The sequence below is a fragment of the Talaromyces rugulosus genome, chromosome III, assembly GCF_013368755.1.
Source record: "Talaromyces rugulosus chromosome III, complete sequence".
In the NCBI taxonomy this organism is placed as follows: Eukaryota; Fungi; Ascomycota; class Eurotiomycetes; order Eurotiales; family Trichocomaceae; genus Talaromyces; species Talaromyces rugulosus.
The window spans coordinates 5,474,206-5,501,903 of NC_049563.1; the positions used below are offsets into that span (position 1 = coordinate 5,474,206).

Below are 27,698 nucleotides of genomic sequence, written 5' to 3' on the forward strand. Positions count from 1 at the left end.
CTCCGATGATGGCCAACGTTTTAATTAGCTAGCTATACAGTGACACAACGTGCTAATTCTTAGCATGTGAGTTTCTTCCTCTCAGAAAAAAAAACCCCCTCCCCCTCCCCTCTTCATCGAACATTGTATTCTGTAGCACTAGAGCTTGCGTTTTGGATTTCACCCTCGACTTTCTTGCATTTAGCATTTGACAAAGATGGACATGGATGTCTTTCCGCAACCACCGACGGCAACGTACATACCATGCACCAACGGATCGCGGTCTCTCGATATTCGTGACCTCCATCTGACTGGGCACGATGCAAGCCCTCACAGTTTCCTTTGGGCTGCTTGGACGTTGTTAGCCGCTAAGCTAGGCGATTCAGACGCTGCCAGCTTTCAAGTGTCAAAGTCCGACGAAACAAACAATAACACGCCACTACAAATCAATGTAGACTGGGATGAAACCATCCAACAATTTCTACACCATTTCCAAGCTCGGGGAGAGCAACATGCAAGTCCTATTATCAAAAAACGACACGATGAGACAGCTCTCGTGACAGTCTTCGACTTTGCGGAGAAGGACATTCCTCCGTCTGTGGACAATGAGGCTCAAAAGACCGACTATATTATCGTGTTGAAATGCGAAGTTTACAAAAAAGACCTACGAGTCAGAATCGACTTTGACTCTCATATTTTTGATGATGAACAAGTGGAAAGAATTTCTTACCAACTTGAGCACATACTTAGACAGTTAACGACCACTGAGTACCAGCAAAAGACACTAGCCGTCGTGGATTTCGTTGGCAAGCGAGATTTGCGTGATATCTGGAAATGGAACGATGCTATTGCAGAGCCTGTCGACAATCATGTATACGAATTGATTGCTGATCACGCTCGAGAGCGACCTGAAGCCGCCGCAATATGCGCGTGGGATGGCGAATTGACATACAAAGAGCTCGATGAGCTGTCAACCAAGCTAGCATTGCGCCTCCGCCAACTCGGTGTCGGACCGGGGTCGATAGTCCCAATTTGTTTTGAGAAATCGAAATGGACTCCAGTGGCCTTGCTTGGCAATATGAAAGCCGGTGGCGCCACTATTGCCTTGGACACTACACAGCCGGAAGAACGTTTGCGGTCGATCATTCAGCAAGTCGACCCTCAATTGATTCTTTCGTCAATAGCCAAGCAAGACCTAGCCAGTCGCTTGGTTCCAGGTAAGGTTGAAATTTTACGTGAAGATATTCGGTTTCAAGATGGAAGCCCGCTTGAAAGGGTGCCAATGTCAAGTACTTCGTTTTTGCTCTTCACATCCGGATCAACCGGACTACCCAAAGGTGTCTGCTGGGACTTTCGATCAGCGGCCACGGTTGCGCGTTTAATCCCCAAGGCTCTGGGAATTGATCACAACAGCAGGGTTTTCCATTTTGCATCGTACGCCTTCACAGTCGGCGTACTAGAAATGATTATTACTCTAACCAGTGGTGGCACACTTTGTACACCATCTGAAGCCTCTAAACTCGACGATCTGAGCAACGCCATGGCCCAGTTACGAGTCAACTGGGCATTTCTTGTTCCATCCCTAGCGAAGATGATCGAACCGAGCTCCCTACCGGATCTCAAGACCGCGGTACTAACGGGGGAGTCACTCACTGAAGGAGACGTGGAACGGTGGATCGGCCATGTGGCGGGGTATAATTATTACGGATGTACTGAATGTCCGTATATTGGCTGGTGTCGAACGGATGATGGAAAGTGGAAGAATGGAAAGGTAGGTTTGGCTACTGGCACGGCTCATTGGATTGCAGATGCGGCGGACCCTTATAAGCTAGCCCCAGTGGGAGCTGTGGGACAGCTACTTGTGGAAGGTCCCGTGGTTGCAAAGAATTACCATAATCGATCGGAATTGTTTCAGGAGTCTCTGTGTATCAACCCTCCGTGGTTGTTAAACGGACATGACGGCCGAGGCGGAAGAGAAGGTGTGATGTTCAAGACCGGCGATCTTGTTCGGTACGACACAGATGGCTCAATCGTATATGTTGGTCGAAGGGATGCGCAGGTTAAAATCAGAGGCCAACGGGTGGAACTGAGAGAGGTGGAACATCACATTAGGACCATCATCGGGGGTGACAAGGTCGATGTTGCCGTTGATGTTGTTACTCCTCAGGGAAGCCCCAACCCGTTGCTCATTGCATTTCTTGCCCAAAACAATAATTCATTAGAAGATGACTCGATATCCGACTGGATCGAGGGATTGGACAAAAAGTTGGGCGAACTTGTCCCGCTCTACATGATTCCGAGCGCTTTCGTCAAGGTGGACGAGATCCCTCTTCTCAAGTCAGGAAAATGTGACCGTCGCCGAGTGCGAGAAATTGGACAGGCACTGACTTTGGAGAGTATAACGGCTGCCTCTGCGTCTCGAAAGAAATTTGGCAAGGTAACGACTAAAATGGAGGAAAAACTTCAAGCTTTGTTTGCAACCGTTCTTGGCATCGACCCCGACACAATTAGTGCAAACGATACATTCTTACAGCTTGGAGGAGACTCTATATGTGCCATGCGACTCGTTGCAAAGGCTCGCGAGCAAGACCTAGCATTGTCGGTACCTGATGTCTTTCAAGCCGCATCGCTCAGGGATTTGGCTCGTGGTATCAAAATCAATAATGATAAGGGACAGGAGGATGTTGCCCCTTTCTCTTTACTATCTGACCAGACTAATGTCGAAGATATCCGCAAGGAGGCTACTTCTCAGTGTGACATTGATGCGCTGGATATTGAAGACGTGTACCCTTGCACTGCTCTACAAAAGGGCATGCTTGCAGTGACCGAAAAGACCCAAGGGAGCTATGTCATCCAACACGTTCTCAAATTACGCGACGGCATCGATATTGAAAGACTTCGAACAGCCATCATCGAAACAGGTCAAGAAACACCCATTCTGCGCACGAGAATCTTCGATTTTGAAGGACGCGATGTGCTCAACGTCATCGTTAAAAATGGGATCGCTATGCCAATACTTGCCCATGACCTCGAAGATTACCTGTCGTCAGACAAACAAATTCCCATGGGTCTTGGAACGTCTCTCTCACGCACTGCTATTATTCATAGTAATGCTGGCGGTAAAAAGTACCTCGTGTGGACAATCCACCATTCCATTCATGATGGCTGGGCTATTGGTTTATTACTTGACCGGGTGGAGAAAAAATACAAAGGTGCAGAATTAAACCAAAAACCTACTTTCCAAGAATACATCAGCCGTATCCAAGCGACTAGTGAGGAAGACGCCGAGAAATTTTGGTCGGATCAATTTCAAGGAACAAGCGCGCAAGATCTTCTCCGTTTACCACAATCGACCTACCAGCCAGTCTCTGATTCAACATTTTCTCATACCATTCATGGAATTGGATCAAACTTGACAGGTTATACGACGCCTGTCATTATCCGCGCAGCGTGGGCGATTCTGATCTCGCGATACACAAGTTCTAGCGATGTTGTTTTTGGAACTACAGTCATGGGCCGCCAGGGGCTGTTGTCTGGTGCAGAACATGTCGTTGGACCAACAATTGCGACGCTCCCACTACGCCAGGTGGTAGAACCACAATTAACAGTAGAAGACTTGCTGTCAAAAGTCCACTTTCAGGCACAAGAAATGGTACCTTTTGAACATGTAGGTCTATCATGGATTCGGCGTCTTCTTCAGAAGTCTGGAGACAATTGTGATTTCCAGACCCTGCTTGTGGTTCAACCGAAAGAATATGCCAGTCCGATTCGTAATGCTCAAATGCTGTTTGAGGAAGACGGAGATAACCCCGAGTACGGTGTCAACAGTGGCTGGCAGTCAATGAACACGTACGCCATGACAATTGAATGTCAGCTTGAGAATGAAGACGCAGCGGTTCACGTCAGTTTCGACTCCAATATTGTTGAAAAGCAGCAGGTCAAGCGTCTAATGACGCAGTTGGAGTTTGTTATTCATCAGTTGTGTGCACATCGACGTGACAGCTCGAAAAAATTAACAGACGTCGAAGTCACAAGTGGAAAAGACCTTGAAAACATTTGGAAATGGAATGCTACTCAATACCAGCCAGTCAACGCTTCTCCTCACGAACTCATTTCCGAAACCGTTGTTCGACAGCCAAACGCGCCTGCTATTTGTGCTTGGGATGGTGAGTTGTCCTATGGGCAGCTGGAGGATATCACCACCCGTCTTGCCTTTCATCTCCTAGATCTCGGGGTGAACTCCACCACGACCGTGCCCCTTGTTTTCGAAAAATCAATGTGGACGGCGGTAGCCGAGTTGGCAACAATGAAGACAGGTGCTGCTGCTGTAGCCATGGACTCTACTCAACCTGAAGCTCGATTAACATCCATTGTGTCGCAAATTGACTGTAAAATTATTCTGTCGTCGTGGCGGAATCGTGATATGGCCCATAGGTTAGCAGAAGGGGCTCCGGTTGTTATTTTGGATAAAGCCAACTCCGAGAAATGGCTTCCGGACCACACTCGAAAGTTGCCATCAGTTGATCCTTCATCACAGCTATGTCTGATATTTACATCGTGAGTATTCCTAGACATACTAGTATGAAAATTCACTAACCCGGAATCGTATAGTGGTTCTACTGGCACGCCAAAGGGAGCGTCTTTGTCACGCTCCAATTTGAGCACGGCTATGGTACATCATTCTGAATACTACGAATTTGATTCCAATGTACGAACTTACGACTTTGCTTCTTACAACTTCGACTACGCTTGGTCAAATTTACTGGTCACCCTGTACGTGGGTGGTTGCCTGTGTGTTCCGTCTGCAGACGAGCGCAACAATGATCTTACTAGGTCACTCCGGCGATACAATGCCACCTTCTGTTGTTTCACACCATCCACTCTCCGGGCTATAGTGCTAGAGGACTCCGAGACTCTCCCACTAAAAACACTAGTTGTCGGTGGAGAGTATTTGCGGCCTGTAGATATACCACCATGGGCCAGGAGAATCAAGTTTTTCAACGTATACGGACCAACAGAATGCACAATGTTTGCAACGAGCACAATTATCTACGACCCAGACCCAAACGAAACATTCTCTATTGGATCAGGAGTGATTACTAACACTTGGATTGTCGATTCTCAAGACTCTTCAAAACTAGCCCCAGTCGGTGCTGTTGGCGAGTTGTGGTTAGAGGGTCCTGGTGTCGGAAGAGGGTATTTTGGTAACCCCGAAAAGACAGCTGCAACATTTGTAGAAAATCCAAGGTGGCTCCTTGAAGGATACCATGCAGCAGGCATCCCTGGCCGTCGTGGTCGTCTATATCGAACAGGTGATTTAGTTCGATACGGACAGGACAACATTATCTTCTTCATCGGACGTAAAGATGCCCAGGTTAAAATTCGAGGACAAAGAATTGAACTGGGCGAGGTTGAACACCACGTCCAAAAGTTACTTCCTCCACGTGCAGAGGGAGCTCATGTTGTTATCGAAACAGTTCCTGCTCGAGAAACTGGGAAGCCGGCACTCGCTGCTTTCATTTGCCCTAGAGATGCCTCAACATTGAGTCCCGAGGAAATCCAGTCCGAAGTCGCGACAATAGGGGTTGAACTGAATGAACGCCTATTTGCTGCGGTACCTGCATACATGGTCCCAACTATGTATGTTCCAGTGCAGAAGATGCCCATGTTAGCCACTGGAAAAACCGACCGGCGCCGCCTACGCGAGCTCGGGGCTACAAACGACTGGTCCATAGTTTGGAATAAAGCCAATCTGGGGGGCAAAGTTCCATCGAATCCTTTGGAGGAAATATTGCGGGACGTTTGGAGCCAGGTCATAGGACTTCCTGCAGAGGCTATTCCAGTGGATACAACTTTTACTCGCCTTGGAGGTGATTCCATCTCAGCCATGCAAGTTTGTTCTCGATGCCGAGTCAAGGAAATATCAGTCACCGTGGCCGAGATCCTCAAGTATCAAACCATCGAACAGATAGCTCCACGATGCAAAGAATTATCGACCAAGGCCGTTTTCGCAGAAGATGGAGCGGATGGAGTACCGTGGAATCTATCCCCTGTTCAACAGATGCATTTCGATGGTCATCCAGATGGAGTAGATCACTTCAACCAGGCATTTTTGCTTAGAGCCAGAGCTCCAATTTCTACAGAAGAACTTGCTGCCGCTACAACCGCGGTGGTTGAAAGACATGCTATGCTTCGGGCGAGATACAGCATTAACAAGAAAAATGGATCCTGGGAACAACACGTTGCTCCTACCTCTTCAGAATCATTTCATTTCTCTGAAATGGACATCGAGGACGAAAACGAGGCGCTTGAACATGCTCGCCATCAGCAAAAAACCCTTCACATTGTGGAGGGCCCGGTGTTTTCACTTATCGTTTTTAACGTCGTAGGAAGTGAACTGAAGTTGATCGCAATGTCTGGCCATCATCTTGTCATTGACCTCATGTCATGGCGAATTATATGGCAGGACCTAGTAGATTATCTTCAGGATAAAAAGACATTCTTGCCACCCCCCATCTCCTTCCAGACATGGTCGAAAATGCAGAAACGAGAGGCATTGCAGTTTTCCCATCACAAAGCATTGCCGTTTGAAATTCAACCTCCTCAATTTGAATATTGGGGACCACGCTGTCTAGAGAAGAATACGTATGAAGACAGCGAATTATACGTTGAAATCATTGACGCTGAGACAACAGCCTTACTACTCGGCGAAAGCAACGAAAGTTTGAGAACGGAACCAATCGACCTCATGCTAGCAGCGCTTATCGCTTCGTTTTCCCAGACCTTTGCGAAAAGAAGACCTCCTACCATACTCCTTGAAGGACACGGGAGGGAGCCGATAGAAAGGGTCGACGTTGACTTGTCCGAGACTGTTAGCTGGTTCACAACCATGTACCCAATCCAAGTAGGGTATAAATCAGATAAAAGCATCGTCGACCTCGTGGGAACGGTCAAGGATTATCGCAGAAGCGTCCCAGGCAAAGGTAGGCCGTGGTTTGCATACAGCCTACATACTCAAGACGGCCGTGAAAAATTCCAACAGCAATGGCCAGGTGAACTTTTGTTCAACTACATGGGTCAATTCCAACAGCTAGAGCGGCATGGCTTTTTCGAACGCGTTCCTTGTGACTTGCAAGCAGTATCGACAACTATGGGCCGCATGGCTCTTATCGAAGTCAATTCTGATATACAGGATGGCGAACTTCACATGGGGATTTCCATTAATAAGCACATGGCACATCAGGAACAGCTGCAGACTTGGATGAGGACATTTTCGTTCTGCCTGAAGGAAGTCGCAAACGTGATGAACACGACAAAACGTACTTTTACGTCTACCGACTTTCCTTTGCTTCAGACTTCGAATTCTGGGCTCAGTAATCTTATTTTAAGTATTGGATTGCCCGAAGAAGAGATTGTTGATATATATCCATGCACCGCTATTCAAGAAGGAATTCTGCTCAGTATTCAAATGTCTGCCGCTACTTATGAGAATACTTGGATCTGGGAGTGTTCCGGAAAGAATATTTCTCCATCTCGCATAGAACAGGCCTGGAGACGCTGCATTCAGCGTCACTCTATCCTATCGAATATTTTCGTTGAGAATCCCGAGGCCGGAGGTTTCGTCCAGGTCGAGTTGAAGAACCCTGCCATCAACGTTGAGCATGTTTCAACCGTCGGCAATCCTGCGGATATTCTGTTTGAACGCTCAAAGCCAGTATATAGCTCCCGCGTGCCCCAGCATTTATTCACGATAAGTCATACCTCTGATGGCTCTGCTGCATGCAGATTGGACATGAACCATGCCCTCATTGATGCAAGCTCGATTCCTGTGCTCGTTCGCGACCTTTCCAATTTTTACACCCATACCGTACCATTGTCATCTGCACCAAAGTTTCAAGACGTTGTTGGTTTCATGCAAAATGATCCCAAGGATTCAGGCATTGAATATTGGAATAACTTTCTTAGAGACGTTCAAGTCTGCGAGCTGCCTGCGTCTCAGACGGAATTCCGAAATGATGAGTCCCAGTCAAGCCCCTACGGATATACAGAAATCAAGAACGATCTGATTGGCGATATTGACAAATGGTGTCGTGACCATGAGGTCACTCGAGCAGTTTTGCTAGAAATAGCTTGGGCTTTAGTCCTATCTATCTATACTAACAAGAGTGACGTTTGTTTTGGATATGTTTCGTCCGGCCGAGATATCGATGTCGATGGAGTCCACAACGCAGTCGGACCTTTGATTTGTTTATTACTGGCCCGTATAAACCTTGACAAACCAACAAACGATGTTTTGAGCCGCACGTACAAAGACTCAGCAGAGCATTTTAATCATCAACACACTTCGCTAGCAGAAATCCAGCACCAACTTGGATTCAGCAACCGTCGGATTTTTAATACTGCGGTGACAATTCGCGAGTCTTCTGATCACGAGAGCAACGGCGATGTCAAATTCACTCAAGTCCATGTTGAAGATTCAAACGAGGTGTGTAACAACAACCCCTCCCCCCTGGTTCAAAACACTAATCTATAATAGTACGACGTTTTACTTGTTGTTGGCCTTAATGGAACCCACACAGAAATAGGCATCCACTACCGAACAGCGTTTGCGAATGAATTTTTTGTACAGGAATTGCAATTGACATTGGAGAAAGCTCTTGAGTTTTTGCTCAACCCAGCGGCTTCATCAAACCCCAAAAATCTGCGAGACTCATTCTATGCGTACGCAACTGGAATTGACCGAAACCTCGCCATTGACATTTGGGAATCTCGCTCAATAGATGATGAGTTACAGCCGTTCCCTGTGTTGCCTGTTACAAAGTACTCGCCTTGTGCGGATGATACTGTTAGCGTTGCAATTCCACGTTTGTCTTGGCCACAAAACGACTACACCATGTCGACGGTGCTATCTGGTGCTCTTGCGCTACTTTTCCGATCTTATACCAACACAAGTGGAAGCCTAATAGGAATTTGTGGCGAAGAATCAGTCATGCCGCTCCCTATTCACCTCGAACACGATATGACGGTTAATGGATTGTTACAGAATATCCAGAAAGATGTAACCCGCATAGCAGAATTTGATAAGATTACGTTGTCCCAAATTCGTCGGTTAGGCAATAACGCGCAGCGTGCCTGCGAATTCCAGACTATTGTGAAGACAGGTCAAAACCTGAGTTCTGACTTCACGGAAAGCCTTAAAAATACCTATTTGCTGCAAGTCTCTTGCCGTCTAGAAAAAGATGGCGCAAACCTGGAATTAAATTTTGATCGGAATATCGTCGAAGCCGACCAAGCACGACGTATAGTGAATCAATTGGCTCAGGTTCTTGAGCGGATTTGTGAAAAGAATTCCTGGAGCAGATCTGTATTCAGTATCGAGACGACGAGCAAACAAGATATCGAATGTATTCATGGGTGGAACAGGAATGTGCCCTCATCTGTTGACAGATGCGTCCACGACATCATTACTGAAATGGCATCACAACACCAAACAGCATCAGCCATAGATGCGTGGGATGGAAAATTAACCTACGGGCAACTTGATCAATTTTCAACACAATTGGCATATCATCTTGTATCCATCGGAGTTAGGAAAGGGTTGGTGGTTCCGTTGTGCTTTCCCAAAAGTGTTTGGATGCCTGTGGCTGCACTCGCTGTTATGAAGGCTGGAGGGGCCTTTATAGCCCTGGATGCGAATTTACCAACACGCAGGTTGCAAGATATTGCCGAGCATGTTGGTTCCGAGATTGTCATCACTGCAAGTGGCAGTAAAGAACTGGCAGACTGCTTGAAGAACAGTGCAGTTGTTGTTGTCGACGCAGATACGCTCTCAAGGCTCCCTACACCACAACAATCCCCCCTTCCCACAGTTCGAGCAAGAGATCCGTTGTATGTCGTCTCTACTTCTGGTAGTACTGGAAAGCCGAAATTCCCAACTATTTCACACTCCAACTTCGCAAGCGCAATCTACCACCAACGTTCCATCAGAGCTCTCAATAAATCCTGTCGAGCTTATGACTTCGCATCGTATGCTTTTGATGCAGCCTTGTCAAACCTCATTCATGTTCTCGCGGCGGGCGGGTGCCTCTGTATTCCGTCTGAAGAGCAAAGGAAGAGCGATTTGATCACATCGATGAACGAATTCCAAATTACATATGCTGACTTAACGCCCAGTACAGCAAGGCTTCTGAGCCCTAAACTCATTCCAACTCTTGAAGTACTCGTCCTAGCAGGTGAGCCCGTTACTGCGAAAGACATTACGACTTGGAGTTCGCAGCTGGACCTAAAGGTTCTCTACGGCCCTGCTGAGTGTAGCGTTGCAGCCACTGGTATAGATTGGAACAAAGGTTATTCACCAGGGGAAATTGGCAGTGGTATTGGGCTTTGCACGTGGGTTGTGGATATTAACTGTGGACGTCTTGCATCAATGGGTGCAGTTGGGGAGCTGTGGCTTGAAGGGCCTCTCGTGGGTGACGGCTACTTTCAAGATCCAGAGAGAACCTCTGAAGCATTCATTGAGGACCCTTCATGGCTTCCTAGAAAAGGCCGTCTTTATCGCACCGGAGACTTGGTGCGGTACAATGAAGACGGTAGCTTGGTATTCGTCGGACGTAAAGATGCACAAGTCAAATTACGTGGACAGCGAATAGAACTGGGAGAGATTGAACACCACGCTGGACAACTGTTCCAAGAAAACGAAAGAGCGATCCTAGCAGCCGAAGTTATCAGGCCCAAAGATAGTGAAGCTCAGCTCTTGGCCTTGTTTTTCCATGTTGCTGATCGGTCATCTCTCGCCAACATCACTGAAGACATCGTCGAAACGTTGGCGAAAGCACTTCCGTCATATATGGTCCCTTCCACCTGGATTTTCCTCGAAGAATTTCCAATTACTGCAACTGGTAAAATTGATCGCCGCAAAATACGTGAAGTAGGATCCTCAATGAGCTTAGAAACACTTATGAACCGCAACCAACTTCGCTCCACGAATCGGCAAAAACCGCAGACACCGCACGAACTCCAGCTACAGAGCCTTTGGGCATCCGTGCTTAACATCCCGGTCTCCAGAATATCAGCCAACGACAATTTCCTCCGAATAGGAGACTCAATCCATGCAATGAAACTTACAAGCGCGGCTCGAAAAATCGGTTTCTCGCTGAGCGTCGCAGATGTTTTCAAACATCCTCGACTCAGTGATATGGCGAAGAAAATACAACGCCAGCAAACAACCAAGAAGACAACCTTGCCATTTTCCTTGTTAAAACACAGTCTAGACTTGGATGAAATCCGTTTCCACGCAGCAAATCTTTGCGGTGTGAGCCCGACCGCGATTGAGGATATTCTTCCCACAACTCCTCTGCAAGCCGGCCTGTTAGCCCTAACTCAGCGCCACTCTGGAGATTATATAATGCGACAGGCCTTGGAACTCCGAGGAAATATTAATGTTGACAAATTTAAAAGTTCCTGGGAAGAAGTTGTCGCTGCTACGCCAATTCTACGCACTCGTATCGCGGACTTGCCAGGACAGGGCTTGGCTCAAATTGTTATTGACGAGGGCGTAGATTGGATACAAAGCAATAATCTTGAAAATATCACTCATGGTAATGAGCTACATACAGTTGAAATGGGCGCTTCTCTAGCAAAGTATGGACTGGTGACCGATGAAAACAGAAAAACGACTTGGTTCGTATTGACGCTACACCATGCTGTATATGACGGCTGGTCTATCGAAAGACTTTTTGAGTCTCTCGAAGAAATCTATCAACAAGAGCAAAATCCTACGCCATCTACAGAACCATTCCAGAAGTTCGTACAGTACACAAAGGAACAAACTGGTGAATTGGCAAAGAGGTTCTGGAGCGAATACCTGGGTGGATCAGAAACGGCACAGTTTCCTGCCCTTCCGTCGTCCAAGTATGACCCAAGGGCTGACAAAAAATTCAATCACACTTTGAAAAACATTGACTGGTCGTGCATTGATGTTACCCCAGCTACAGCAATTCGAACTGCCTGGGGTATCCTACAGTCAAGCCATACGGGCTTGAATGAATCCATTTTTGGAGCTGTCGTCAATGGTCGTCAGGCACCCGTACCCAATATTGAAGTTTTGATTGGCCCGACTATTGCTACAGTCCCAGTCCGGGTGGTCATGAAGAATAACGACAATACAACCCAGCTTCTTCGGCGAGTGCAAGAAGACTCAGTCGACATGATCCCCTATGAGCAAACTGGCCTTCAGAATATACGGAATATAGAAAATCTTTCACAGGCTTCCTGTGACTTCCAGACATTGCTCGTCATTCAACCGGAGGAGCCTGCCACCCGAAACTCAATTTTCACTGGAAATACCAGAGGCGCCGAAGAAGCCAGTACAAGATTTAGCTCATACGCCATGGTAGTAGATTTCGAACTTGAAGGGCAGTCATTAGGTATTCAAGTTACCTTCGACTCTCACGTTATCGAAGAGCATCAGGTGGGGCCACTGATATTGGGCTTCGAACGTGTACTGCGACAAGTTTGCACCAGCCAAGATTCTGCACCAAAAGTTATGGATATTGATGTTCTCGGAAAAGCAGAACTCGAAAATCTCTGGGAGCAAAATTCGGATGTTCCTCTTACAATAAACAAATGTGTCCACGATCTGATCATCTCAACGGCTGGTCGACAGCCAGACGAAGTCGCCGTTTCAGCATGGGATGGAGAATGGACCTACCGAGAGCTCGAGCAACTCTCAGCTCGGGTTGCAGCAAGACTTGTTGAATCTGGAGTCAAGCCGGGTGAGATAATTCCGTTGTGCTTTGAGAAGTCTAAGTGGATGCCGATTGCCACCTGCGGCGTTATGAGGGCTGGGGGTGTGTGCCTTCCCCTTGACTCCAATCAGCCGGAATCACGGCTGCAGACAATTGTGCAACAAGTCCATCCAAAAACGGTCCTTTCATCCTTAAAAAACGAGTCACTTAGCAAAAGGCTAGGTATACAGTCGGTAGTACTCATACACGATACTCTCCACGAGGCTATTCATACTGTGCCGCTTCCAAAGGTGGATCCTGAATCACCTTTGTTTGTGCTCTTTACCAGTGGAAGTACTGGAACTCCTAAAGGTGTTATGATCAGCCACAATAACTTTGCCTCTGCCATTTTCTACCACGGGAAAATATTTGATATTGGCCCGGGACAGAGGATCTTTGATTTTGCCTCTTATAGTTTCGACATTTCGTGGTTCAACGCTTTACAGTCCTTTTCCCATGGCGGTTGCCTTTGCATCCCATCCGAAGATGAACGCCAAAATGACATTGCCGGGTCATTACGCCGGTATAAATCTACCATTGCATTCCTGACTCCAACCGTTTTGAGATTGCTAAAACCCGAAGATTGCCCGGACCTTAAACTAGTCGCCCTTGGTGGTGAGCCTCAACGATGGAGCGACTTTGAGCCTTGGGTTGAACATGTCAAGACATTGACTGTTTACGGTCCGGCGGAGTGTACTGTTGTATCCACCGCCACGTCAGCCCTCGCATTGAAAGGTTCCGATTTCTTTATCGGCTCTGGTGAAGGATTAAATCTTTGGATTGTCGATCCTCAAAAGTGCACTCTTACCCCGACTGGTGGTGTTGGCGAGATTTGGCTAGAAGGCCCGCTGGTCGGTCAAGGATACTATAACGACACTGAGAAGACTACAGCGGCTTTTGTTCAGGACCCATGTTGGCTCCTCGAGGGCACAAAACACCATCCTGGTCGCCGTGGACGGTTGTATCGAACTGGGGATCTAGTAAGGCGCAATGTCAACGGAACCCTTACATCTGTAGGAAGAAAAGACACACAGATCAAAATCCGTGGACAACGTGTCGAACTCGGTGAAGTAGAGCACTGTATTCAACACCTCTTGCCACATGACAGCATTGTTTTACGAGCGATCGCTGAGGTTATCACACCCAATGGAGGCAAAGATTCCCTCTTGGTGGCATTCTTACACGTTCCACATAGCACAGAGACGACGAAAGAATTGAGTATAACAGTTGCGGAGTTGGAGGATCGCATTACCTCACTACTTCCTTCATACATGGTACCATCTGCTTGGGTTCCATTGGGCAAACTTCCTATCACCGTCAATGGCAAGACCGATCGAAGAAGTCTACGCCAAGATGGCTCGGAAATGACAATTGATCAGCTCCATACCCTTAAGCCAAGGAATAAAGACCGACCAAGACCTGAAACGCCTATGGAAAAGACTTTACAAATTCTTTGGGCTTCTGTTCTTGAAATAGAAGCAAGCGAACTTTTCGCAAATGATAGCTTCTTCCGACTTGGTGGCGACTCGGTCGCTGCTATGAGGTTCGTGGCTGCTGCTCGTCGGGCTAACATCCAAGTTACAGTTGCAGAAGTTTTCAAGCAACCAAAGTTACATGATTTGGCTACCAGTCTTGTGCAAAATGACACCAAACTCACGGTCCAGAATATCCTTCCTTTCTCATTGCTGAAGTCCGACTCGCTTTCCCAGAGCGCTCGGGGCCAAGCAGCAGGCCTCTGTGGTGTGAATGAGAACATTGTGACCGATGTGTACCCTTGCACTGGTTTGCAAGAGGGGTTACTTGCAATGACTGCCAAAAATGACGGCCATTACGTCGCTCACTTCAAGATCCCGCTACAGCCCGGATTCTCCGTTCCTCGTTTCAAGTCAGCCTGGAGCCAACTTGTGTCTGAAACTGCAATTCTACGCACACGGATTGTTGATTTGCCAGGTCAAGGCTTGGTACAAGTAGTACTTCAGGATGTTCAAAAGTTAAAGGAATGCAGCCGAGAGGAAATTTATCGTTATAATGATGCTTTCCTCCCAGGACTTGGCTCTCCTCTCATGCAAGCAGCGCTTGTAAAAGAGGCCGCCGGAACTATAACATTTGAATGGACACTTCATCATGCTGTTTACGATGGGTGGTCAATGCAATTACTTCTTGAATCTCTTGAGTCGGCATATTTTGAAGAAACCCGTCATCCTCTTACGCCGTTCAACTCTTTTGTTAAGTATCTTCATGACAGTGATGAGGAATCAGAGGTGGAGCATTGGAATTCCATGTTCGAAAATTTCAACCCGCAGCAATTTCCCAAATTGCCTTCAACATCGTACCAGCCGAAATCAGATTCAATGAAGCTACACACCATTAAGCATTTAGTGTGGCCCGAGGGGGATATCACTGTTTCCGCTGCTGTCAAGACTGCATGGGCTATTCTTTTATCTCGATATACGGATTCTTCTGACGTAGCTTTCGGTGTTGTGACTGCAGGACGACAAGCAGCAGTGGCAAATATTGAAAACATTGCTGGACCAACGATTGCAACCGTCCCTCTAGCTGTTCATATAGATGGAAAGACAAGTGTCGAGAACTTGCTGATCGAAACCCAGAAGCGTGCCACTGACACTATTCCTTTCGAGCAGCGAGGTATAAGTCGCATTCAACGACTCAATGGTTCAGCAGAGAATGTGTGCCAGTTCCAATCGCTTCTAATCATACAGCCCGCCGAGCAAAAAAAGGACAAGAGCAAACTTTATCTTACTCACGTGGAAGATAACTTGGGCCCGGATGCAACCACAGCAGCTCAGTTCAATACGTACGCACTTATGCTGTGGTGTCAGCTTGGGTCAAATACACTCAATGTCCAAGTCAGTTACGATTCACATGTCATTTCCGATATACAAATCGAGAGACTCCTACGGCAATTTGAGGATATCCTGCGGCAAACATCTCTCAAGAACACAGCAGTTAGGGATATTAGAGCAGTTAGTGAGAAAGACTTACAGGACATATGGAAGTGGAACAGTTCAGTACCTGAAACATTCGAAGCATGTATCCACGACCTTATCAATGATGCAGCTTTGCGATACCCTGATTCCCAAGCTGTTTGTGGGTGGGATGGGTCGCTTACTTATAAGGAGCTGAATGAGAAATCCACAGCATTGGCATACCGTCTTCTCGAACGAGGAATGAAACCCGGTTCATCTGTACCCTTGTTCTTCGGAAAATCCAAGATCATGCCTATTAGCGCTTTGGCAGTCATGAAAGCTGGTGGGACATGCCTAGCCTTGGATATTAACCAACCTCAACAACGATTGCGTACCATCGTTGAAAATATGAATCCACAGATACTTCTTACCTCGGCACAAGAAAAGCCACTGGCCTCATCTATTGGCGTCGAAAATGTCATGACTATTGAACCGAAAGACACAGACGAAACACAATTCAAATCACAATTGACCTTACTGCCAAAAGTAGCTCCATCAAGTTTGCTTTATATCGTTTTCACGAGTGGGTCAACGGGAAACCCCAAAGGCGTGGCTATTACGCATTCAAACTTTGCAAGTGCCGTATGTCACCAACAAGCATTATTAGGCTTGGATCATAAATCACGAGTGTATGACTTCGCATCATATACTTTTGACGTCTCGTGGTCAAACACCCTAGCCACCATGATTTGCGGTGGCTGCGTGTGTATCCCTTCTGAATATGAACGAATTAATGACCTTTCAAATTCCATGCTACGTCTAGAGACAAACCTGGCAAGCTTGACTCCTCACGTGGCATGTAGCCTAACTTCAAAGGCTCTTCATAGTTTGAGTTCGTTGCAACTGACCGGCGAGCACGCATCCAAAGAACAGATTGAGCATCTATCGCAGTTTGTGAACCTAAGGATTGCTTATGGTCCAGCAGAATGCACTATTTACTCCACTATTTCCGAGACTGGAAGGTTTCCATCAAATATAGGAAAAGGTGTAGGAACCTGCACCTGGGTAGTTGACCCAGCAAATAATAGTCTCCTCGCACCGGTTGGGTCTGTTGGAGAGTTGTGGCTAGAAGGACCTCTCGTTGCTCATGGTTATTTTGAAGATCCAGACAAGACAGCTGCTAGCTTCGTTGAGAACCCTATTTGGCTTGTGAAGGGAAGTGGCATCACCCCTGGTCGAAACGGGAGGCTATACAAGACTGGAGATCTCGTCCGTTATAACAATGATGGGACATTGGCATTTCTTGGAAGAAAAGACAGTCAAATCAAGATTCGAGGGCAGCGTGTGGAACTTGCGGAGATTGAATACAACGTGAAACAAGTACTCTCCATTTTACTCGGCTCTGTTCAAGTTATCGTCGACACTGTGACGGTTAAAAGTATGAAAAGTCCTACGCTAGTAGCATTTGTCTCTTCGAATGACTTGGACGGAGCTGGGAATAACGGTCTTCAAACCCGGCTCCTCGGAATGGGTTCAAGGATAGAAGACACGCTTGGAGAAATCATTCCATCTTATATGATTCCGTCAACTTACTTCGCAATTGGCACGGTACCTTTATCCGACACTGGTAAAACAGATAGACGTCGTCTCCGGAATCTTTATGCGTCCCTGGCCCCAGAACAACTGGCTGCGCTCCAGCCAACCCGTTCGAAACGGAGACTACCGAACACTTCCTCAGAAGTTTGTCTACAAAACCTATGGGCTTCTGTGCTGGAAGTGGACTCTAATTCAATCGATGCCAATGACAACTTCTTCCGCGTGGGTGGCGATTCAATTACAGCTATGAGATTAGTGGAGGCAGCGCGCCAACAAGGGTTTTCCTTGAATGTCGCAGAGATATTTAGAAAACCACGACTGGAAGATATGGCCAATGCGCTAGACAGTGAAAAGCCCATTGCCTTGGATTCCATTCCGCCGTTCTCACTTTTGAATGACGATGTGGACCCGAACAGTGTTAAGAAAGAAGTGGCTACAATTTGCAATGTGAATGCAAGTCAGGTTATAGACGTTTTCCCCTGCACACCTCTTCAAACGTAAGTGCCTCAGCTAAATCAAGATTTGAAAGGAATCCTGACTAATATCATGTTACACAGTGGGCTTCTTGCCATAACCGCTAAACGTTCCCAAGATTATGTTGCAAAACATGTTCTGCAACTTCAATCAACGACAGATGTATCTCGATTACAAGAGGCATGGAGAAAGGTAATTGACCTAAACCCCATCCTTCGTACCAGAATTATGGATTTGCCAAGAGAAGGCATGGTGCAAGCTATACTCAGCCACCCAATTGAATGGGAGATTTACACGGATTTAACCGAGCATCGACATGCAGATAGCCAAGTTGTTATGGGACCTGGAAAACCATTGCTCAAATTAGCAATAATTTTTGATAATAGCACAGGTACTAGATACTTTTCGCTGACCATCCACCACTCTCTGTATGATGGCTGGTCAATGTCGTCTCTCTTGGACCAGGTTGCAACGGCTTATGAGGGAAATTTCAGTGTCCAATCGACACCATTTCAGCTATTCGTGAAACACATCAGAGAGATACCTACAGAGTCTATTTCAAGTTTCTGGAACAGTCAATTTTCTGGCATGGAAGCAAACCATTTTCCAGCACTCCCCAGCCCAGACTATGAACCCAAGGCAGATGACCTTCTTACGCATTCCATTGCAGAAATCGAATTAAAAGAACGAGATCACACAATGTCAACAATGATACGTGCAGCGTGGGCGATACTGATGTGTCGACAAGTTGCTGGTTCAGAGGCGCTGTTCGGTTCGGTGACCGCTGGAAGACAAGCAAACATTCCCGGAATCGAGCGAGTGGCGGGACCAACTGTAGCTACAGTGCCTATACGAATTCCTATTGACTGGAATGACGATATACAGCAACTGTTGGATCAAATTCAAGTTCAAGCAACCGACATGATTGCATTCGAACAGACAGGCTTGCGCCATATTCAGGCTCTTGGGGGTGATGCAAAGGATGCCTGCTCATTCCAAACACTACTTGTAGTACAACCACCCGTTCAAGGACCAGGGAAACAAAACATATTATTTTCGCCAGTGGAGAATGAAGACACATCCCAAAGTAGCCTTTTCAGTGCATTTGCAACGTATGCGCTTACTGCGGAGTGTATTGTTGAGAACCGAGGGATACGGATGCAATTAAGATTCGACTCGCTCGTTATTGGAAAAAAACAAGTTGAGCGGCTGACATGTCAGTTTGAGCACATATTGCGCCAAATATTCAAGCATAAAAACAATGAACTAGCCATCAAAGACATTGAAAGTGCTAGTGACAAGGATTTGCGTGATATATGGACCTGGAATGCCGACGTTCCCAAGACTGTTGCACTTCCTGTTCATGATCTGGTTTTGCAGGCAGTACACACTCAACCAGATTCCCAAGCTGTTCATGCCTGGGATGGCCAGCTTACATATAAAGAGCTTGACGACCTATCAACACGCCTCGCGCTTCACCTTCTTGGAGAAGGTATAAAACCTAACACTACAGTTGCCCTTTGCTTTTCAAAGTCTGTAAACACTCCAGTTGCAATGCTAGGTGTGATGAAAGCTGGCGCCAAGCAAGTTGTTTTGGATGTTAAACAACCACCTGAGCGTCTAAGAGCTGTTCTTCAAGAAGTCGGCGAGCCACTGATCCTTTGCACTGAGATAGACAAGACACTGGCAGCTGAGCTAAGTTCAGATGGGAAAATTATCGTCATGGACAACGGAAAATTGCGATATTTGACTCCGCCGTCTCATCAGGTTCTACCACGTGTCGATCCTAACAGCATCGTGTATATGATCTTCACATCAGGCTCAACAGGACGGCCCAAAGGTGTCGTAATCAATCATGCGAATGTTTCCAGTGCTCTCATCAACCAAAGCAGTTCCAGAGAAATGGACAAAAACACCCGCACACTTGATTTCACCTCATATGGATTTGATGCAGCGTATTTCAGTCTCTGTCACACTCTACATGCTGGTGGCTGCATTTGTGTACCCTCAGATAATCAACGTTTGAATGATGTTGGCGGCGCCATTCGGGATCTTAAAGCAACCTGCGCTCTTCTGCCTCCATCCTTATTAAACTCAGTAGATGAGGCTGATATACTTCGCTTGAAGACAATATATCTTGGCGGAGAGCCTGTTCCGACAACGCTCATGGAAAAATGGCACGAAAAGACGCATATATCAATTGTATACGGCCCTACCGAATGCACGATTATATCCACATACTGGCCGACAGAAATTCCAGTTCCATCCAGTGGAATGCTAGGGAAGCCCTCAGGGCTCAAATCCTGGATAGTCGATGTCTCCGGCTCGTGCTTGGTAGGAGTCGGTGCTGTGGGAGAGATGTGGCTAGAAGGCCCTCTTGTTGGCCAGGGATATCTGAATAATCCAGAGCAAACGTCTACTGCGTTCTTTGAAAGTCCTTCATGGCTACTAGCGGGTACAACAGAGTTCCCCGGTCGCACTGGTCGTCTATATCGGACTGGAGACCTAGTTCGTTACAATGAAGATGGAAGCTTGAGCTTCGTGGGGCGAAAAGACGGTTATGTAAAAATTAGAGGGCAACGTGTTGATCTTGGTGAGGTTGAACATCATGTCCGTCAAAAACTACAGGATGTCTCCCCTCGAAATGGACAATGGGGTGTTATTGCCGAAGTTATCACTCCCAGCGACAGCAACAGGAAGATGTTGGTTGTATTTTCTTGTCCTCCCGGGGCTAGGGGTCTCAGTGAAGAAGGCCTAAAGTCCGAAGTCCAAAGCCCTACGTCTCTACTTAGCAGTAGACTGTCGCAGACGCTTCCTAGCTACATGGTTCCATCAGCATACATACCCATGACAGAGATACCGTTAACTGCCACTGGAAAGCCAGATAGGCGAAAACTAAGACGGCTGGTAGAGTCTCGGAGTACTTTTGAGATATCTGCGGTATCAGATGAAATAGTCTCGCCTACAACATCGATGGAAGAAACGATTCGAGATATCTGGGCAAATGTACTCAATTTGCGCCCAGAGTCAATTTCTATTACCGTCAGTTTTCTCGAACTTGGCGGAGACTCGATTACGGCCATGCAAATTTCGTCTCGTTGCCACACTAAAAACATATCATTATCCGTACGAGACTTGCTAGATTTAAAGACAATACAAAAAGTCGCTGCTCAAACCCTCAAGGCATCTGTACCGACTCGCAACTTGCCTGATGATCACCCTGAGGGAGAGCTAACTGGTCTGTCACCAATTCAGCAGTGGTTTTTTGACTGTCATCCTAATGGAATGGACCATTTTAACCAGACATTCCTTTTTAAATTGGGGGATAAGGTCACCGCAAGTGATGTCCATGCTGCGTTACGAGAAGTTGTCTCTAGACATCCCATGCTCCGGTCTCAATTCAAAAAGAATGAGAGATTAGGGTGGCAGCAATGCATCTTACCAGACTCTGACGATGCCTTTAATTTTATGGAACATCAAGTTGAGGGCCAGCAGGATATAGAAGAGATTTGTCAATGGCGCCAGAAACTTCTAAACATATCCAGTGGGTGTGTATTTGCCATTGATGTTTTCAACGACGTTTCAAATGATCTGTTCATTCTCTTCACAGCCCACCATCTTGTGGTCGACCTTGTTTCTTGGAGAGTTATTTGGCAAGACGTTGAACAGTTCATACGAGACAAAAAGCCATTAAACAAGACTCCTTCTTTTCTAACGTGGTCTCGAATTCAAGAAGAGGATGGTCAGAACCTAACCCCCACTGAAACTTTACCATCCAAAATCAGAGTTCCTGATGTTAGTTTCTGGGGGGTTACTCCTGTTGATAACATTCGTCAAAATTCTATTTCAATGGAAAAGGTCTTTGACGAAGAAATGACCAATCTCCTGCTTGGAAAATCCAACGAAGCCTTACAAACAGAACCTGTTGATATAATGCTATCTACGCTCATCTGGACTTTCGAAAACACGTTCCCTGAACGTAAAACACCGCCTATATTCCTTGAAGGTCATGGCAGAGAGCCTACCGATACATTGAACTTTGACCTGAGTGAAATCGTGGGTTGGTTCACGAGTATGTATCCTGTTCAAGTAAACAAGCAAGCAACACTATTCGACACCCTCGCATCCGTCAAAGATTATCGCAAATCTATCGCCAGCAAGGGTAGACCGTACTTTGCTTGCCGATACCACAGTCAGGCCGGTCGAGAAGCTTTCGAAAGCCACGGAAAAGCAGAGATTTCATTCAACTATACAGGTCGCTTCCAGCAATTAGAGCAGACGGAATCGATCCTTCAGCCCATTCCACTCAGGCTAGAGGGCACCTCACCCATGTCCAGCAGACTCGCTCTAATCGAAATAAATGCCGGTGTCTACAATAAGAAGTTGCATGTATTCATTTCCTTACAGCATCGGATGAACCACCAGCCACGCCTACATAACTGGGTTGGGAAATTTGCCGATACCTTGAATGAAGTGACGCGCACACTGAAGGACGCTCCATTAACATTTACTCCAAGTGATTTCCCTCTTCTTTCCATTTCGCGTGACTCTATCAATTCTATCATTTCAGAACTTGGAAATATTGGGGTCCCAGTGTCCAATATCAAAGACATGTATCCGGCGACGCCAATTCAGAACGGTATTATACTCAGTACAAAAAAGCAAACTGCTTCTTATCAAAATTCCTGGGTCTGGAAATGCCTTTCTGACAATTCTGGCAAGGAAATATCTCCTAGGAAGCTTGCAGAAGCCTGGGAAAAAGTCAGCCGGCGTCACTCGATCTTGTCTACAATATTTATTGAACACCCCCAAACTGGTTATACGATACAGGTACTGTTGCATGCTACGTCCATGAATGTTCTTCACCTGACATCAGAAACGGAGAATCCTGAACTCGTCCTCAAAGAATTCAAGCAGCACTCTCTACCGGTAGAGAAACCACCCTATTCTTTGACGATATGCCGGGGAGTAAACAACGAAGTAGCATGTCGACTAGACATGAGCCATGCTCTCATTGACGCTAGTTCTCTTGGAATACTTGTCAATGATGTTATGCGGGCATATAGCGAGGAATTACTACCTCCAGCTCCAGCATTTCGCGACGTTGTGGAGCAAATAAACGCAAGGCCAGAGGACGAGCGGCTTACATATTGGAATGAATATCTTCATGGAATTGAACCTTGCGAACTTTCTGGAGTCAAAAAAACAAAAACTACAGCAGAACCTACCTATGGCCAAGTTCTCCTTCCCCAAACAGCAACTGAAAAGATCCAGAAATTTTGCAAGGAACGACAAATTACTCGTGCAATGCTTCTCCAAGTTGCGTGGGCACTGGTGCTAGGAAGTATGACTGGAGGAGACGAGGTCTGCTTTGGGTATCTCTCATCCGGCCGTGACATAGAGAAGGTCGGTCAGATAGTTGGCCCTACAATCAGTTTAATGGTCAGTCGAGTGAACTTGAAGAAAAATTTGAATGAGGTAATTTCTACGACTTATCGTGACTCGACGAAACATTTCGACTACCAGCATGTGTCCTTGGCCGATATTTTGCACAGTCTGAATTTGCGAGGCCGCAGATTGTTCAACACTGCCATGACCATTCGACAAGATGATAATTATGGAGAAGACAAGTCTGGGGACATTCGGTTTGTGCAGACTTATGGAGAAGATCCACACGAAGTAAACTAGGCAACATTAGACTTTTTTGATGTCGCTAACTTGTACCAGTATGACATACTACTATTTGCCGGTTTACGCGGACCTCGAACCACAGTTGCCATTTTGTATAATGAACAATTTGCCGACAAATCTTTTATCAGAGAAGTAGGATCAGTATTTGAATCCGCTATCCAATACGTCATAGAGGCGGAGTCTTCGGAATCATCTTTGAAAGGTGCATTTTTCAAATCATTGTTGGGAACAGAAGAGACGGCTACGAAGAGCTTCTGGAGTGGACAATTTTCCGATTTAAAGGCAATTCACTTTCCAGCCGTTTCAGACCCTTCTCACGAACCTCAAGTGACCGAAAGTGTTTCAATCTCATCATCGGAAATTAGCCGGAGCTTAGAGCTATCTTCTCATATTGTGACCTCAATTATAGCTTCGTGGGCATTGTTAATGGAGCAGTATACCGGCGTCTCGGATACCGTCTTTGGCTATGTCGGACCTAAACAACATCTAAATCTGCGGACGTCGCCAATTCCTTTGAGAGTCGACTCTGAAGAAGTTAAAACGGTACAGCAACTTCTGCAGCTCGTTGACGGTCAAATAAACCAAACAACGGAATTTGGTACATTTGGTTTACATCGGATCAGTCAAATGAGCAATGAGGCGGAACATGCATGCAAGTTCCGTACAGTGCTACAAATTTCATCGTCTGAAAACTCTAAGAGTGCGACGTTCTCACATACTTACCCACTCATTCTACAGTTCTATATTTTGGACAACTGTTTACGACTCGTTGCCAACTTTGATTCACAAGTCATGAACAGAAGTCAGGTTCAAAATCTTGTTGGACAAACGATGCATATCTTTGGCCAGATTTCCAGGAGCGAGTCACTCTTGAACTTGCGCAAAATTAACACAGTCCCACAAACTGATTTGCACCACATTTGGAGGCGGAATATGAAAGTCCCAAAAACAGCCGATGCAAACGTGTGTACTCTCATCTCCCGCACCTCGCATCACATACCAAGCGATATCGCTATATCCTCCTGGGATGGACAATTCACTTACAGTGAGCTTGATATAATCTCAACCAAGCTAGCCGACGGGTTACGAAGTCAAGGAATATCATCCGGATCCATTATTCCTCTATGCTTCGAAAAGTCGAGATGGGCCGTCATCGCTGTACTTGGTGTATTGAAAGTGGGAGGCACTGTGCTCTTACAATCTCCCTCTGTCCCTGTGAAAAGAAGACAAGAGATATACTCAAGAGTTAATGCTAGTCTGTGCCTAGTATCAGACAAGAAACTCTCGGTGGACCAAGATATCATTCCCACTTTCACAGTTTCTGATTTACTCCACGATGATGCTGTTAAAAAGAGCGGACCAAGCATCCCAAAAAATCCTTCGAATGAACCGGCAATAATCCTGTTTACTTCTGGATCAACTGGGGAACCAAAAGGCATTGTTTGGAGTAACAGCACCCTCACAGCCAATGTCATGGCATTTGGAAGTACTGCTGGCCTAGGACAGCACTCGAGAGTCTTTCAATTCGTGTCATATGACTTTGATGTGAGCATCGTCGAAACATTTGCAACACTAATTTGTGGAGGTTGTATTTGCATCCCCTCAGAAACCCAAAGGCTCGAACAACTCAGTGAAACTGTGGCAAATTCTAGATCGAACCTTTTGTGTATCACGCCAACCACTGCTGCATCTCTTAAACCCGGCATAATTCCCAAACTGGCAACTATAATATTTGCTGGAGAATCGCTGAAGCAATCCGATGTTGATAGATTCCCAGATACTCGTATAGTCAATTGGTATGGTCCAGCCGAAGCGTCATTCGCATCATCTTGCTCGGTCAACAACACACCATGGCAAGACGGCAACATTGGTTCTCCATTAGTGAGTGTTTCTTGGATCGCCAATCCTAATAACGATCAAGAACTCGTACCGCTAGGAGGAATCGGTGAGCTATTAATTGAAGGGCCGATTGTTGCGCTTGGATATTACAATAGTTCCGATCTCACTACAGCTTCGTTCATTGAAGATCCAACATGGCTCCTCCAAGGTGCACCAGGTGCTGGCATTCAAGGAAGACCCGGTAGATTGTTCAAAACAGGGGACCTTGTGCGACGTGGAGGAGACGGAAGCCTAATATACATGGGAAGAAAAGATGCCCAAGTAAAGATTCGTGGTCAACGTGTCGAACTTGATGAAGTGGCACATCATCTACTTAAAATTTTGCCCAAAGACCACGGAATCAAAATTGCACCTGAAGTTGTCACGCCTACGTTTAGTGGCGTGCCTTTGCTTGTTGCATTTGTGTCAATGAGTGTGAAGTCCCAGCTGGCCGATACAATGTTATCTCAGCTACAAGGAATGGCCGAGGATCACCTTACGGAACTGTTGCCATCATATATGATTCCTTCAGCGTACGTGCTTATAGGCGAGATTCCGATAACGAACACAGGCAAAGTAGATCGACGTCGACTGCGGGAGTGGGGAGCAGCGTTGACAGCTACTGATATTTCACGACGTGCCTCAGGGCAAGAAGATAACAGAAATCTCACGCACGCAGAGAAACAATTGAAAGACTTATGGGCAAGCGTACTGGGCACGACTGCAGGAGATATTCATGTTGACGACAGCTTTATGCTAATTGGCGGAGATTCCATTCTTGCAATGAAATTAGTCGGCAAGGCTCACGAGAATGGCCTTTCATTAACGGTCACCGACGTGCTTCGTCGGCCAAGGCTGTGTGATATGGCACTAGCCTTGAGACAGTCACAGCCTGCATCTTCATCAATGGCCGTCGAACCACCTCAAAGCAACAGTCAGACTAAAGATACAATATCTATGATGCTTAAACTTGATTCTAGCAACATACGTAACATTACGTCAGTAACCGATTTCCAGACAATATGCATCGATGGCAATCTTCAAGCTCCTAGGAAGTGGTGGGCAAATCTTCTTATTTACTACAGCTCAGAAAATATACTCCCCGAACAGCTTGTGGCTCGATGCCTGCAGCTCTGGGAAGCGTTTGATATACTACGCAGCATTTTTGTTCAAGCCAATGGTCAATTATGGCAAGTTTCGACTCATAATACTCACCCAAAAATCGACGTTTTGCAGGTTAAAGGTCAGCTCAAATTCCACCTTGACAAAATCGCCGAAGATGAGGAGTCAAAAGAATACAAGCTAGGCACACCTCCCACGAGTTTTACAGTCATGCAAAATGAAGAAGGACAAGTTGGCCTGCGTGTTGGGTTATCGCATGCACAATACGACGGAATTTGTTTGCCTCAGATAATGCAATTCCTGGAGGACTTTGATGATATACCAGTCGTCCAAAAGCCAACGCCATTCTCGGCATTTATTCACCATGCTGCTGAGAAAAAAAATGTTGGGAAGGCTTATTGGACGCGACTCTTGGAGGGATCAACGTCAACTCACATTCCTCGCCATGTTAAACCCTTCTCGATCAGCAATGGCAATGGCTCGCTCAATGGCCATACAAATGGCAAGCATACCGGACATGTTAATGGCACCCAGGAGGCAGTGGCCCTCAAGGCGTTATCTCAAATCCCTCATTCTGAAGAATCTGTTAGCGCAGCATCAGTATTCTCAACAGCGTGTGCACTCGCTCTTTCAAAGGCTACTGGAGAGTCCGATATTACCTTGGGGCGAGTAGTATCTGGGAGGTCATCCCTTCCTCCGTCATTACAGAACGTTTTCGGTCCCTGTATCAATTTCGTCCCTCTACGAATCCAAGTAGATAAGGACGTTGCCCATAAACAGACTCTTCACTCGGTGCACGATCAATATATCAATAGTCTTCCGTACGAGACTGTTGGTTTCAAAGAGATTATTGCTGATTGCACTGATTGGAGTGATGACTACTTTGGGTGCACCGTTCAATATCAAAATATTGCCAACCCGACAGGCACAATGACTGGGGCGAAGGCCAACGCGGATTTCTGGCGCCATGGAAAAATTGGAATTGGCGGGAATTGGTTAGAGATCTTTGCGATGCCGGTTGACCACGAGCTCGAAATTACGGTCCTAAGCAAGGTGCATGATCGCGACATGTTGCAGCAAATACTGGATGATATTGTTTCGTTTGTTGGGAAGCTGATATAATGATGTATTTTCTTTTGTCTTTTGTTTGTTAAATATCTTTTAATTTTCTTTTTAAAGTCTTAGTCTGAATTACGCTTAGAATCATTTCTCGAGCAGTCTGGATTCTGTATTCAAACATTCATAC

General features: G+C 46.3%; 1 protein-coding gene across 1 annotated transcript; it reads left to right on the forward strand.

The window, feature by feature from the left end:
• Window positions 1-196: 196 nt before the first annotated feature.
• TRUGW13939_06681 (uncharacterized protein) lies at window positions 197-27,574 on the forward strand (the record flags this gene model as incomplete). Its single annotated transcript, XM_035489832.1, has 5 exons — window positions 197-4,536; window positions 4,591-8,464; window positions 8,516-17,784; window positions 17,845-23,440; window positions 23,489-27,574. 5 exons carry the CDS (start codon window positions 197-199, stop codon window positions 27,572-27,574), a joined length of 27,165 nt encoding a protein of 9,054 aa, XP_035345725.1.
• Between the last annotated feature and the right edge of the window lie 124 nt (window positions 27,575-27,698).